This window comes from Ylistrum balloti, unplaced genomic scaffold, assembly GCF_031769215.1.
Source record: "Ylistrum balloti isolate Yb309-2 unplaced genomic scaffold, AGI_CSIRO_Ybal_v1 Utg370580, whole genome shotgun sequence".
In the NCBI taxonomy this organism is placed as follows: Eukaryota; Metazoa; Mollusca; class Bivalvia; order Pectinida; family Pectinidae; genus Ylistrum; species Ylistrum balloti.
This window is the reverse complement of record NW_026782361.1, coordinates 1,550,833-1,567,045: the sequence shown is the minus strand read 5'-3', so window position 1 is coordinate 1,567,045 and position 16,213 is coordinate 1,550,833. Positions and strand designations below refer to the sequence as shown.

The 16,213-nt window shown below is 33.8% G+C and overlaps 1 protein-coding gene across 2 annotated transcripts in view; it reads left to right on the top strand.

Annotated features, from left to right (window-relative positions):
* Positions 1-722: 722 nt before the first annotated feature.
* Positions 723-16,213, top strand: part of LOC132556576 (sodium- and chloride-dependent GABA transporter 1-like) — a 48,446-nt gene continuing 32,955 nt past the window's right edge. Inside the window, exons 1-2 of one of the 2 annotated variants that reach the window (XM_060220989.1) lie at positions 723-808; positions 4,465-4,518. In XM_060220989.1, coding sequence (XP_060076972.1) covers positions 755-808; positions 4,465-4,518 — 108 coding nt within the window. In that variant the 5' untranslated portion in view covers positions 723-754. Of the gene's footprint in view, positions 809-4,464; positions 4,519-9,670; positions 10,039-16,213 lie in introns of those variants that run through there. The other variant, XM_060220990.1, reaches the window with a different exon arrangement.

Sequence of the window (16,213 nt, the reverse complement as noted above, 5' to 3'; positions counted from 1 at the left end):
TTGTGTTCTGTCTGATGTTAAGGTAATTACTGTTTTGATATTTTCTTCAGTCTTTCGGTTGATAATGGTGCTCATTTTATAGAAAGTATTAAATGTGCTCATTTTATAGAAAGTACCAAATGTTCTATCAAATTAGTTTCATTGACCATCAGACTCATTCCTTCCAATATAATCATGTTCATGATGTTGTTTGTCAACAAATGCATTTGTTTGAATGTGAAACACAATTGTTTCTGTTCACATTCGGACCAAAATTTTACTTTTCGGAATAGAACAGTCGACAAGATAAAAGTAGGGTCGCATACTTGACTGCTAGTTTGATAAAAATGTTTATAATTACCGACGACGTGCAGGAATCATCCTGTTTTAATGTCGTTCGCCGCCATATTGTATATGAATCTCCATGGATGTTGGTCTCGTTTGAAGCGAGATGTCAAGCGAGTCTAGAAATTTAAGGAAACTTGTCACTGTTTCATAGCAGTTTTTTGACGATATTTGATAGCATTTTATTACATGGTTTTCTTTTCTATATTTATAAACAATGATAACGTTATACTACAACCAAAGAACACTTAGAATAAATTGTTAAAATATTAACGGTCAAATTCACAAGTTTTGTGAAAGAGGCTTTAAAATTGTTTAAGTAATCGGAATATCCTCTATTTCATTAATGAAGTAGAGAGACACCAAAAAGCCCGGGACAGTTGAGAAACATAAATCGTACATAAGAATAACCGAAAGTTAAGATTGTGTGATGGGAGGCTTTAAATTTGAAAACGTCTATAATTTTCCTGGATGCTCCGGAAAAGTAAGTATATAGTTTCACATACTTCTTCCAACGTGTTTATTGTCCCGCAATCGCCGAATGACGACAGACATAACAAAAACACGTTGTGGTCAAAGTTCACTTATAATATAAGGTACCGGCACGTTACACCATACTACCATATACTAACCCATACTACCAAGAAAGCTGGCCCTGACAACCTAAATCCGACGGTCCTAAAAGAGTTGTTATCTACTGACCAGCGGTTTCTTATGATTAGCAGTATGTCATAGCCTAGAAAAAAAAACCCTGTCTCGTCTATTGATAAAATAATGTCTTCAAATTTTCATTACCATTTATATGCAACAAAACCATGTAGTCGAAATCACTGTGACATTCTATGGGCTGTAATATGAACGTTAGAACTGTCCCAATAAAAAGTGAGGGAATACTGCAAACAGTACATGAATCAGCATTCAAACATTAATTTTGCGAAGAAATTGTCATTTTCACAAGCATATCACACATGGATCAAAACGTTGCAAGGTATATTGATATATTGATATCTCTCTTGTGTCTCACTAGGCATCTGCATATAAAACACAAGTTAGAAAACGGTCATCCACGAACCATAACAGATTGGAACCCCCTAGCTACTACCAAAAATTAGAAACATTAGCACCCATGAAATTATCTTAATCTTATGTTCCCTTTTTTCAGACAGTTCTATCCAATTTCAATATGCATGCCATCAAAATGACATAATCTTGTTGAAGAAGGTCATTAACAATTAGAAGCAGATTTAGAAGAACTATTAAATATAGATGTACAAATAGTGATTCTCTTATTTCATTGAAAAAATATCCATGACCTAAGTGACATGTATCATGTCAATGCAGATGAGTTCTGAACTACATAAATATGTTTCGTATTTTGTGTATTAGAGTTGTCTCCCCTTAACATGTATTATTTGCAAATCACATCTTCTGATGATTTCATTTCCTAAGAAAATTATGTTTGTGAATAATACATTTACCATGCTAACTAATATTTAAACATTAATTATGTACATATTCATACTGTCACTTTTTTCAAAATGTTAATTTTTCTTTTCCACTACATGCACTTTCCCTAGCTTTATTTCCAATTTGATTGATATGATTATATAATCATTCTTTTCTGAAAGGCTCTTGGCGATCCTCCACACATTCTTCTTCCTATCAGTACAGTTGGTATGTAGATGTGATAGACAGAATGGGGACAATCCAGTTATATTTGTTCAAATAAAAGCAGGCTGCTGAATGGAGGCAACATAGTTCTTTTCTGATACTGCTGAAACTCTACTTGCTGTTTTGACAGTTATGAATATTTAGTATTGACAGTATTGCTAATATAAACATTAAGTTAAACATCCACTGACCTTTGGAGACAAAACTAACCCCTCCCTGACATCGGAGACCATGATATTGTCTTTGTTGAAGTAAGGTTACCCCTTAAAGGAGTTAAGCAACCCAAAGGTAAAGTCTACATTTGGAAGAAAGCAAAGCACAAAGAACTTTAAGCTTGTTAATATTTTTTAAAGAGGATGTTACCACCCTTACTGACAAATGTACCATCAAAGTTCTCCAGTACCAAATACTCCAACCCTTGGGCAAACAATACATTACACCATCTAAGTAACAACAAACCTTAAATCATATGAAAAAGCAAGAACCTCAATGATAACCAAGACTAGGAAAAGTACAAACACATCAAAAAACCACAAGACCAGCACACAGCAATATCTTAAAGAAGTAGATCTTACATGTTACCTAAAATAATTCAATAAAATCAATAAGGCATAAAAGATGGACAGTTCAGGTGTCTCCCTACTACATGGACTTAAGCTTTTTTACAATGACCCATAAATACAAACTGACATATTAAAACATACAAACTTATCTACTATAGTATCTACAACAATTTCCTTATTTCTTCCTAATCGACAACAAAAAGTCTTTATCAACAATACCAGTTCTTCTTTTCTTTTGATGGACCCTCTCATTTTGCAAAGTACATTTTTTTGGCCACCACTCTTCTTCCTCTTCATATAAATTCCAATAAATTTGTACTTTCCACTGCTCGTCTTTTTGCTGATAATAGTCTCATTTATAGACCCGTCAAAGACTGTGAGCAATATGACTATAATAATAATGTAAATGTTTTGTTATCAGGACATCTGAAAGAAATCATTCCAGCTTTTTTGATAAAATTACTACAGGTAGTCCCAGTTAGTACATACTTGATCCCATGTCCTTACTTGTAAAGTACCATAGCTTACTGGGGCAGCTGATGCAGACAGCCTTGAATCATTTGATTATTTTGAGTGAAGGATTTCAAAATCCAACTCAAAACTTTGTGTAATATTCTTAAGCTGATACTGTTGCATAGACTTTAGCCTATTAACTCACATTTTTCATAAAATATCATCTGATTGTGGACATGAAACAACTGTATTTGGAAGTGTAATAATTTATAGTTTGCATTTTCACCAAACATATCGTCAATGACTGATATGTGTTATGCTCATGAAAGTAAATGGTAATTACTGCCTGCAGGTAAAAGGTTGTCATTTCTGGGTATAGTATTACACAGATATACACCTTGCATGGACAGCAAAAAGCAAATGATTGTTATCCTAACACTTGGTATGCCGGGTTTGTGCTCAACATGTTTATGTATGAAAGGAGGAAGTTCTGGCTATATTTACCATGTATAGATAAAAAAAAACAAAACCAAGAATATATAGCCTTATTTCTGCTGACAATGAGGAATACTGCTATTTCTGTGCACATATTAGTTTCTTACATTATTAGGCCACCTGAGGCGAAGTCTCAAGTGTCCTATTGTGATCGCCTATTGTCTGGAGTTGTGCGTTATCCTTTGTAAACAAATGTCATGTTTGTCTTCTTCTTAATAATCAAAAGGCCAAGAGTACTGGTATTGGACCTGTAGCATGCTGGAATGAATGAGTTACCTTGATTCACTTTCAAGGTCACAAGAGCAAAATGTATTAAAATCTTTAGACAATTTCTTCTCAATAACTAAAAGTCCAAGGGTGCTAATATTTGGCCTGTGGTATTGCTGGCTTGAAGGGCTACCAAGTTTGTTCATATTGTTGACCTTGACCTATTTTTAAGGTCACATGTATCAAATATGTCAAAATCTTCAAACAACTTCTTCTCAATAACCATGTGGCCCAGGGTGCTGATATTTGGCTGTAAGTAGTATGCTGGAATGAAGATCTATCATGTTTGTTCAAATGAATTACCTTGACCTTTATTCAAGGTCAGAGGGGTCAAAAATATGCTAAACTTCAAAAAAGAGTGTTATCAGTTCCATTTGAAAATTAAGCCTTCAAGCTTAAAAACAATAAAAAACTATGTAAGTATGCTTATATCAGTTCTGTTCTGCTTGCCTAAATACTTGGACTTATGGACAGGTTCTGAAACTGTCCAAAGACCGGAAGACCTTAGGTGCCCGTTAAGGCCCATTGGCCTCTTGTTGTTGTGATGTCTGTTTGCCAATGGTTGTTGAGAAACACCTGCTAAAAACACTTCATTTTGGTACATTTGGGTGAAGAAAAGTGATAATGAAATATTAAGGAAAAAGATTAAACTAGATGAATATGGAGCTTTTTTTCTTGTATTTTTGAACAGGATGAGGTTCCAGAAGGAGAGTCACCAAAATGGAGATGCAGGAAGAAAACAATGGTATGACACTATAGTACTAGTATATTCTTTGTGTCTGTTATAACCATTTTCTTAAAATGACTTTCTTCATACAACCTTATTAAAACAAATACAATATTTAATCCTATGAATCTTGAAATATGAAAAAAAAAAAAAACAGGAAAAATCAAAAAATGAATATATATGTATATAACGTGTTTATTGAACAAGTCTGTAATTTGCTGTGAATTATAGGTGTAAAGTCACTTTATTAGCCTCAGCTAGCAGAAATGTCCATGTAGCCAGGTGTTAGAGTGTCCAGCTAGAAACTAAGGGCCTAGTTTGATCCCCATTGAGGACAGGACATTTTTTATTATTAAACACTGTGCATGGGTAGGACACTCATTATTTATAGCTTGGACTGAGTTTTACAACATAAAAAGACCCAACAATGCACATATTCTATAGCAGAAAGGATGTAAAATGTGTTTTGAAATTAGTTCATGAAGTTGTTGATTTTGTTATTTTATAAAATATATGTATATATAATAAGAAAAATACATCAAAAAGAAAACACAATAATGTTATAAGATGTTGTGTTTTAATTGACAAATTGGAACTATTTCTTGCAGATATTACTACGCTTCTTCTCTGTTTGGAAGAAGAATTATAAAGTCAACACTATTCAATTTATTTCCAGTCATCCATACTTTCAAAGTTTTTATACACTAAATATAAGGTCATAATTCCATGACAACTAAAAGATGTTGAAATATTTGCAATTATTCTATATGGAAGATATTGGTGTTGCATAGATCATACATAGCCCTAAGGGTAATTGATTTCCTACATAATTCTAAGATTGTAAGTTTGTATTTTAGTTTCATTTTCACTAGGCCTCCCACCACTGACTTCTCTGTGCAGTAGTTGTTGATTGTGTAGACTGGAGTGGTGTGATGTATATATTTTGACTTAAAAATGAAAGTGTTTAGATCTTTTTGGTTTTGATTATTATATACAGATGTAATTGGAAGAAGTTATCAAAAAAAAAAAACAAAGTTCCTAGCTGCCTGGATTTGAATTAGGACTATATCTTCAATTCTTTTTCACGATTTTCACCTCCACCTATGCTGATGATTCTGGTAAGGCTATAGTGACCCTTTGGTTCTAGGTAGACATTCTACCACCAGTCAAAAGAGAAATTCCCACTAGCCAAGGCTGTGTCCATGACTACCCTCAACCTCTACAACTTTATTATCAGTATCATTTATTAGTTTAAATCATACACTTTGTATTTGAGAACTGAAAATGTGCAGTGCTGAAAGCAAGCTATGAACTGATGAAATGTTAAAAGAATAAAAAACAACAATTAATTGGATAAACAAGCAGGTAATTGATTGGTTGTCAGTAACCAGTTATAATAACTGATTACTGGTGTTGAAATCTCAACCCATACCCTGGAACATCAGAAAATATTATACTGTTTTAAACCTTCATTCCTTCCTATTTCATTCCAATTTTCTGATACAATTGGGAGTCCAGGACAATTTTAGAAATGATGAAAACACTGAGTATGAATATAACTTTTGTTTCATTTTATACATAATTGCAAACAAAACATTTGGTGACAATTGGTCCATTAGTTTTGAAATTATAACATCACAAATTTTGAAAAAAAACTGATGTTTTCTCATTCATTTTGCTTCAGGAAATAAAAATAGCTGAAAACAATATATTCAGACAGCATATTTAGTGAAATTTTAATCTTATAAAAGTGTCATTTTTAGACAAAAATTAAATGTTTGTTTTGCTCCAGAGTAGACTTACTGCATAATTAGGAAAACTAGGTGATTAGCACAACAGATGTTTCTGTGTTAATGGCTGACATACATATGTTCCCTTCAAAGAAATGCTTCAATATAACATACAGTCAATTACCTCTCTTATTGTAGTTTGTCAGTTAAAAGTGAAATTATTTTGATGAGAAACATGGTATTACTGCACTTTCAGTATATAAAGAACATAGATCTTTTTAGTATGTTAAAATGGCAGCCCCACCAATGCCCTGTATACAAGTGTAAACATTTACATATTTGGATAGCTTAATGGGTGTTGTCAGCTGATACCCTGTTGTCCCTTGCTTCACACCAGATAAAAATTCAGAGCATTTTAAGTAATTCCCAGCGTTTTTCTTACCTGAACTTTACCACAGCCTATGCGTGTATCAGGTGGGAAAACATATTTTAATGTTTTGTTAAAGTTGAGAAGATATTCTTGATTTCTCTTCATTTTGGGGAAATATCACACTTTTCAGCTCAAGGGAAACAGCCTTTTTAGCTTTATTTTTAGTTAGCAGTACATGTGAAATGACTCCCTCTTATTAATTAACAAATTTTCAAATAATATAACAAACCTTTCTTCACACATTTTATTTTTTGTTATTTTTTTTCTCACAAAATGTAGTCAAGCTCACTTTTTCAAATAAAATCAAACAAAACCTTTTTTTGATATTTTTATTCTCAAAAAAGATATATTGAAAATTCCATTCCTACTTAACAATTTGTTGTCTTTAAAAAAGGAGAGATTTAACTCTTCACGTCTGGTCAAAATTTGCTCTAACATACAAACTCATCTTTTGTTTATGTCTCGCTATAATTATTTTTGAAGTTTACAAGGAGAATACATGGTCAATGTCTTAAGATATAAGCTGTATTTTGGCGAGGATGAAGAAAGACATAGGTAGCAAGACTCTGGCAAGCCACTTCTGTCTTTGTGACCCGAGTCAAAATGTAGCTTATATTTCAAGATACTTACCATATATTCTATTTATCCTGCTACATTTATCAAAAATTCAGATTATTGAAGCTTCAGCAATTTGTTATTTAATCATTGTTATCGGATGTCATTACGCTTGTGTCTGATGATGCACATTAAAATGATTGCTCCATGTGCAATCTAGTTCCACACTTCAATTGATGTTTAATATCAAAAGTTCTTTAATGAATTTTTATAGATAAACTTGATAGTTACAACAAATAAAACCACTTTTTTGAAAATTGTTTATATTTTGAAATGAAACGTTTAAGTTAATCAGAAAATCAGTGTGTAGAATTGATGTTAAGATATTTAAGTGAATCAGAAAGTCAGTGTGTAGAATTGATATTGAAATATCTAAGTGAATCAGATTGACACAGCTGTTGTATATCTCTGCTACAAATATTTATGTGCAAGATGTATGCCGACTATGACTGTCAGTTACAAGATAAATATAACTACCAGGTATACATTAGTATAGATTTAATTTAGCCACATGTCCACATACATATTTACAGGTCTAAACATTTTTTCTGGAACATGTGATATTTACACAAACTGAACTTTGATTACATAAATAATAAAACTATCCTGATTTGAGAGCTATATTTAAACTTTGCCATCATACATGTTAACACATGTGAATTAAACTAGATGTTGACTGCATGCTTATTATCCCAATAATTTGAGAACTGTATATATATTTTGTCTAAATACCTACCTTACATACATTTATAAATGATTTCCACATTTGGACAGTCCTTTGTCAGATTACAATTTGTTTTCTGGATCCTCCGCTTAATTTCCCTCAATATTTGTAACAGTATGGGATAATTATTTCTGGAAAAAGAAATCAAAAACAATTACTCTTCTAGATTATATATTATTGGTGTTGAAAAGACTGAGTGCTGTAGGAGGTAAGATATTCAAGTTAAAGGCAGTTTACTCTCAAAACTGATTTGAGAAACTTAAGAACATTCACCAATTTAGCAACCTTTTAGGATGGTAAATAATATTATTTCAAATTTATTTTGCAACTCCTGTTATGGAATATAGTTGCAACTTTATAAGATTGGCTATGAAATGATGTTTATCAGTCTTATACATCACTGCTGTGTATGTAGTCTGGGGGGGGGGGGGGTCATTTCAAGATGGTAGCATGTAAACAACTGAACAGCTATGTATTTCTATGCATTTATCTATTTCCTTTTTCTTTTCTAAATAGTAAATTTTCAGTCCATCATCTCATGGTGAGCTATTCAAATCACCTTGCATATATGGTCTGTTGTCCATCTATCATTTGGAAATTGCCTTTGGGCCCTAGTTGTGTCCATTTGATTTTTGAAATATAAAAAAAAAAAAACTGACGGACAGGTGGCCATCTTGGATTTTGGCAATGAAAGTTTTCATCATTATTTCTCAAGAACAACTTGACAGATCCTTCTTGAATTTCATGTGTAGGTTCCCTTTGGTCCCAGATTGTGCCCTTTTGATTTGAAACTGATCAGATAAATAAAATGGCTGAAAGGTGGCCACCTTAGATTTTCGCAATCAGAGAAGAGGGGGAAAATATCCAACTTTTAGGGAACAATGATATGCTTCCAGCATGTTGCATTTTACCATGAATGACAAATTTTGTACATTTCTCTTCATCACACAATTTTAGACATTGAAATTTTCATGTTGTAAAAATTTCAGAACAATCTCATAAAAAGAGGACAAGATTAATGAATATGTCATTGTAAGGCACAGGGAGGGTCATTAACTGATAGTCTATGACTAACCTTGTATTCCTCAAACTGTATCATGTTTCCAAGGAGTTCTATTTAGTGATGTTTCAGAGTATATTTTGTTCTAGAAGTTGCTATATAAATCAAAACTGTTAAAGAATGTTTGATTGGCTATAATCATAAGTAATGTCTTTGTTGTAATTTATACCCAGCAGAATAAAGAGAGATCACCCTTTGTCTCATTTATTCTTGTCCTCTGTCTTTCTCTACATTTCTTAAACATCAAACTTACCACTGGTTTCCTCCAAATTCTTTTGTGTCTTATTGTACAAATAGGACTGTGTATCATGAAAGTGTAAGCCTGTTAGCCTGTGTTTTTGTTTGAAATGCATCAGTTATGACAAGTTGTTAGGTCAGTGTGTTCCCCTCCTGATGAAGGGTTGATCTAAGATTATGCTTTGCTGGCTGTTTATTGGATAGTTTATAGTCTATCCACATGTACATGCAATCAAAGGTGTAAGCTGAGATGATATCTGTTAGGCTTCAGTACATGTTAGAAGCAGATGAGTATATAACTAGTGTCACATAATAGTAGATAGTGTTTGGACTAGTTGAGGTTATGCCTCTTCACGCTAAATTCCAGGAGTTTTACAATGTACACACATACTGAAAACCAGATATACAATGGTGGTTTAGGTTACTGTGATACAAATCTCCCCAAACTATTGCTGTTTGTACATGACCCCAGCTGAATGCCTTACTAAGCTTCATGGTGCAAAGGTTCAACCTGAAGGAAAAATAGAATGCAGGTTTTGGAACTCTACATATAAAGTCTACTTTGGCTTCTAGTTACAAAGGACTTGAACCTGAAGGAAAAATTGGAAAAATTGAAAAACAGGTTTGGAACTCTATACAAAACTAGTTTACTTCAGCATATAGTTACTGAAGTTGAACCTGAAGGAAAAAGAAGGATACAGACTTGGAACTGTTTCTGTGAAAGGTGGTCTGACAGGTCACGGTAAATTTGTAAATTAAATCAATATACAATTAGTAGTAATTAATAATTAATTTGATGACCAATATTTCATGCATATATTTACTTTTTATATTGCCACATGCATCCAAGGTTTTCTTAAAGATTAAATTTTACATTTAAATACAACTTCTATACACATATAAAAACTTGATTCACTGTGGGTTGTATGGCACAACTTTAGACTTGTTTTAGTTATTAACACCATGTCATAGTGAAGAGCCCAATTGTAAATTATTAACCAATATTACCTGTTAGTTGTGTCTTCATCATAACAGGCTAGATATTTTCTTGTGATGTTTTCTCCTAGATACATGGACAGAAGCTAGGTTTAATTTTCAGACAAAAATGCTTAACAGGACAATACCATTTGGCTTCCTCATTTGTTATTACACTTAGAAAGCTAGAATTGTAATAGTAACTGTCATATATTAATCTTTCAATATATAGTGCAGGTGTCAGACCTGAGCTCATTTTTATGTCTCTATTCATTTGTACTCGGATTCCTTTATACTGAAAATGTCAACTTGGAGGGGTCTATTTTTTGCTATTGTAGAGGATGGAATGATTGTACTCTAATTCCTTCATACGAAAAATGTCGTCTTGGAGGGATTTATTTTTCGCTACTGTTAAGGATGAAACAGAGATTATAAAAAATAGATACAATGAAAGTATGTCTGATTAAACAAATCCTAGACTGTTTCAAGACTTCTGTGAAAAGTTACAAGCTTTCTTCTGTCTTTTGGTAAAAGCGTTTACCTTTGCTTAGTAACTGTTGGCTAATCTCTTATCAGAAGCTTTGAATCCAAATCTGCTTTAGCTATTTAATTTATCTTGGACTGATCATATGTTATTCCAGATTGTGATATACAGGCCCTGAAAACCTTTTTCTTTACTAAAGATTGTAGCATTTATGTTTACTTAAGGTTCCTTTACGTTTGGTTTAAAGTGTGTTTACATTCAGTTTAAGTTGCGTTAAGTTACTTTGTGTTTGTGTTTAGCGTGTGTTAGTTTAAAATGTGTTAACATTTAGTTTAAGTTGCATTATGTTGCGTTTGTGTTTAGCGTAGAACAAGTGTTTCGCATGGAGCATGTGTTTAGCATTGAAGGTGCATTATGATGGTGCACTTTGCTGCTAAAGTGCTGATATATGCATAACCAGTACTCCTACTGTTTAGACTGAATTAAAGGTCATTGTGTACAATAATAAGAAATTAATAGCTTATGTCACAGATTTAGAATCTATATTTTAAGTCCATTTATATATGGTAACTAAAAACTATTCAAACAAAACCTGCAGCTGAACTTTCTGTGAAAAAATGTATGAAACAAGTTGTCATCAAAAATGTACAGTAACTGTGTGACCTGGTTCCTCATGTCAGTATCATGGCATAAACAAAGGTATTATGATTTTGACCACCTATTTGGTTACACATCCAAATTGTTAATAGATAAATACATGAATAGTTTATTGATGTAACAATTTGATGTCTAGTTTTGTAGTGAAGTAGACAGTATACAGGTAAAGCCTTCATCATGTGGTAGGTTTTGTAGTGAAGTAGACAGTATACAGGTAAAGCCTTCATCATGTGGTAGGTTTTGTAGTGAAGTAGACAGTATACAGGTAAAGCCTTCATCATGTGGTAGGTTTTGTAGTGAAGTAGACAGTATACAGGTAAAGCCTTCATCATGTGGTAGGTTTTGTAGTGAAGTAGACAGTATACAGGTAAAGCCTTCATCATGTGGTAGGTTTTGTAGTGAAGTAGACAGTATACAGGTAAAGCCTTCATCATGTGGTAGGTTTTGTAGTGAAGTAGACAGTATACAGGTAAAGCCTTCATCATGTGGTAGGTTTTGTAGTGAAGTAGACAGTATACAGGTAAAGCCTTCATCATGTGGTAGGTTTGTAGTGAAGTAGACAGTATACAGGTAAAGCCTTCATCATGTGGTAGGTTTTGTAGTGAAGTAGACAGTATACAGGTAAAGCCTTCATCATGTGGTAGGTTTTGTAGTGAAGTAGACAGTATACAGGTAAAGCCTTCATCATGTGGTAGGTTTTGTAGTGAAGTAGACAGTATACAGGTAAAGCCTTCATCATGTGGTAGGTTTTGTAGTGAAGTAGACAGTATACAGGTAAAGCCTTCATCATGTGGTAGGTTTTGTAGTGAAGTAGACAGTATACAGGTAAAGCCTTCATCATGTCTAGGTTTGTAGTGAAGTAGACAGTATACAGGTAAAGCCTTCATCATGTGGTAGGTTTTGTAGTGAAGTAGACAGTATACAGGTAAAGCCTTCATCATGTGGTAGGTTTTGTAGTGAAGTAGACAGTATACAGGTAAAGCCTTCATCATGTGGTAGGTTTTGTAGTGAAGTAGACAGTATACAGGTAAAGCCTTCATCATGTGGTAGGTTTTGTAGTGAAGTAGACAGTATACAGGTAAAGCCTTCATCATGTGGTAGGTTTTGTAGTGAAGTAGACAGTATACAGGTAAAGCCTTCATCATGTGGTAGGTTTTGTAGTGAAGTAGACAGTATACAGGTAAAGCCTTCATCATGTCTAGGTTTGTAGTGAAGTAGACAGTATACAGATAAAGCCTTCATCATGTGGAAGATTTTGGCTATCTTGATGACAATATATCTACTAAGTATGCTTTACTAGAAATGATAAGTAAACTTTTTAATTATAATCTTTTACCTTCCACATCTGTATGTAACAATCAGGAAAAGTGTAATTCCCACAAGGCCCGAGTAGTACAGGACTGCTGTTAACATTGAAAATATATTTATTTTGACCGGATCAGTATTTGCGATTGTTCACCTAAATCAGTTATTATAGTAAATTAGTGTCTGCCAATGAAGTTGATACTGGCAGAGATTCTGAATGATGAGACACGAGGTAAAATATTTGCTGTTTACTTCCATCATCTTATTTAAATCAATCATGAATAATGAAGCGTTTATAAAGCATTCACTTACTGGAAGGCAACAACACACTTTTATGTTAATTACCAGTTTTATAGTCTTATGCAACAAATTCAAATTAACATTCTATTTAAGCATATTCAGGAATTTTGAATTCATTAAAAATGCCTATTAACATTAATTTACTGTTGATAAAAAAACATTGCATCATTATGAAGATTGCATAAAGTAACAATTATTTAAAATAACTGTTCAAAATTTTCATATATATTTTTCAAAGGGAAATCACAAAGTAAATTAGCTGCTCTTTATAAGATATAAATCTGTAAGAGGGAAGAGAGACAGACATTTAGTGGCAGACAGAGACAGAAACAAAGACAGAGTTAGAGATAGAGAGACAGACATTTAGTGGCAGACAGAGACAGAAACAAAGACAGAGTTAGAGATAGAGAGACAGACATTTAGAGACAGACGTTTAGGCAGACAGAGACAGAAACAAAGACAGAGTTAGAGATAGAGAGACAGACTTTTAGTGGCAGACAGAGACAGAAACAAAGACAGACGTTTAGAGATAGAGAGAAACAAAGACAGAGTTAGTGAGAGACAGACAGACAGAGACAGAAACAAAGACAGAGTTAGAGATAGAGAGACAGACATTTAGTGGCAGACAGAGACAGAAACAAAGACAGAGTTAGAGATAGAGAGACAGACATTTAGTGGCAGACAGAGACAGAAACAAAGACAGAGTTAGAGATAGAGAGACAGACGTTTAGTGGCAGACAGAGACAGAAACAAAGACAGAGTTAGAGATAGAGAGACAGACATTTAGTGGCAGACAGAGACAGAAACAAAGACAGAGTTAGAGATAGAGAGACAGACATTTAGTGGCAGACAGAGACAGAAACAAAGAGACAGAAACAAAGACAGAGTTAGAGATAGAGAGACAGACATTTAGTGGCAGACAGAGACAGAAACAAAGACAGAGTTAGAGATAGAGAGACAGACATTTAGTGGCAGACAGAGACAGAAACAAAGACAGAGTTAGAGATAGAGAGACAGACGTTTAGTGGCAGACAGAGACAGAAACAAAGACAGAGTTAGAGATAGAGAGACAGACATTTAGTGGCAGACAGAGACAGAAACAAAGACAGAGTTAGAGATAGAGAGACAGACATTTAGTGGCAGACAGAGACAGAAACAAAGACAGAGTTAGAGATAGAGAGACAGACATTTAGTGGCAGACAGAGACAGAAACAAAGACAGAGTTAGAGATAGAGAGACAGACATTTAGTGGCAGACAGAGACAGAAACAAAGACAGAGTTAGAGAGAGACAGACGTTTAGAGAGACAGAAACAAAGACAGAGTTAGAGATAGAGAGACAGACATTTAGTGGCAGACAGAGACAGAAACAAAGACAGAGTTAGAGATAGAGAGACAGACATTTAGTGGCAGACAGAGACAGAAACAAAGACAGAGTTAGAGATAGAGAGACAGACGTTTAGTGGCAGACAGAGACAGAAACAAAGACAGAGTTAGAGATAGAGAGACAGACATTTAGTGGCAGACAGAGACAGAAACAAAGACAGAGTTAGAGATAGAGAGACAGACGTTTAGTGGCAGACAGAGACAGAAACAAAGACAGAGTTAGAGATAGAGAGACAGACATTTAGTGGCAGACAGAGACAGAAACAAAGACAGACTTAGAGATAGAGAGACAGACGTTTAGTGGCAGACAGAGACAGAAACAAAGACAGAGTTAGAGATAGAGAGACAGACGTTTAGTGGCAGACAGAGACAGAAACAAAGACAGAGTTAGAGATAGAGAGACAGACATTTAGTGGCAGACAGAGACACATCAAGAAAGGCACGGACTGACACAGTTGGAGAATGATGAACTGAGAGAGCCAAGTAATTAGAAAGACACCATGGACAGGCCAACAAAGAAACAACACAAATATTGCATATGCGGACAGATGGACAGACGAACAGACAGACAAATGCATATACAGAGTGATCTTCATGATTTTTTCCCAAGAATGTGATGTGAGCTGGTTAAATACATTAGACACTTTGGGTTTTGATACCATAAGAATGTACCTCAAGTTATTCATAGTCAGAAATTATGGCCTTTACAAAACAAAAATTTAGAAAACATGGTGTTCCTATTTTGAGGAACAGATATTGAAAATTAGACAACTTTATGTACTTAAGACATGTTTTTATCTATAATGGAAGTTTTACCAAATTAAAAGAAGGACTTGATTCAACAGGCCCAAAAAGCTTTATTTGCAGTACGTTTAAAAATTAGAAACATTCCTTTACTGATTAATCTCCATTTTATCTGTTATTCAGTTGTTCTGCCAATTTTGACATACAATGCAGATGTTTGGGATTTTGAAAATTTCTTGTATAGAAAGGATTCATTTACAGTTTGTAACAGACTGCTAAGTCTCTGAAGGAGCACATCTAGTTTTCTGGTGTACAGAGTAACTGGTAGATATCCTGTTGAAATTGATTTTCATTGTAAAATGATAATGTATTGGTATAATTTAGTTACTTGTCGGGACAAACTTTCAGACACAATTTACAATATATATACAATTTACATTAATATTACAGTAATACATAAAAGTTTAAATGGTTGAAAACTATTACAAAACTATTGAGAAATTTAGGAATGTCTATTTATGGATTTTTCAAGAAACATGTTCTGCAAGCAGATAGATCATCACTGAAAAATGTAGTGAAATCAAGGTTGCGTGATCATTTTATTAAAAAGTAGTATAATTATGTCCCCCAAATGAAGTGGGGGACATATTGTGTTTGCTCCGTTTCTTCTTATTATTATTATTTATATTATTCTTATTTCTTCCACTTTCTTCCGCCGGCGAGGTTTCCGATGCGTTTCTCAAAAACTATTGCGTGGAATTTAACAAAACTTTACACACATATTCATACATGCGAGGCGGAGTTCAGGGCACTTGAATTTTTCCAATCGGTCATCTGAGCGGTCAGCTGTGGTCAAAACTGGCCAAATTTTAGATATTGTCTGATTTTCGTGAAAATTAATATATATGTATTAGGTGGCACTAGGAGGAAAATGGCGTAGTCCATTTTTCATTGGGCCATCGATCAGTCATATGTGCTCAAAATTTAGCCAAATTTTAGATATTGTCAGATTTTCATGAAAATTGGTATATATATATTAGGTGGCACTAGGAGCAAAATGGCGTTGTC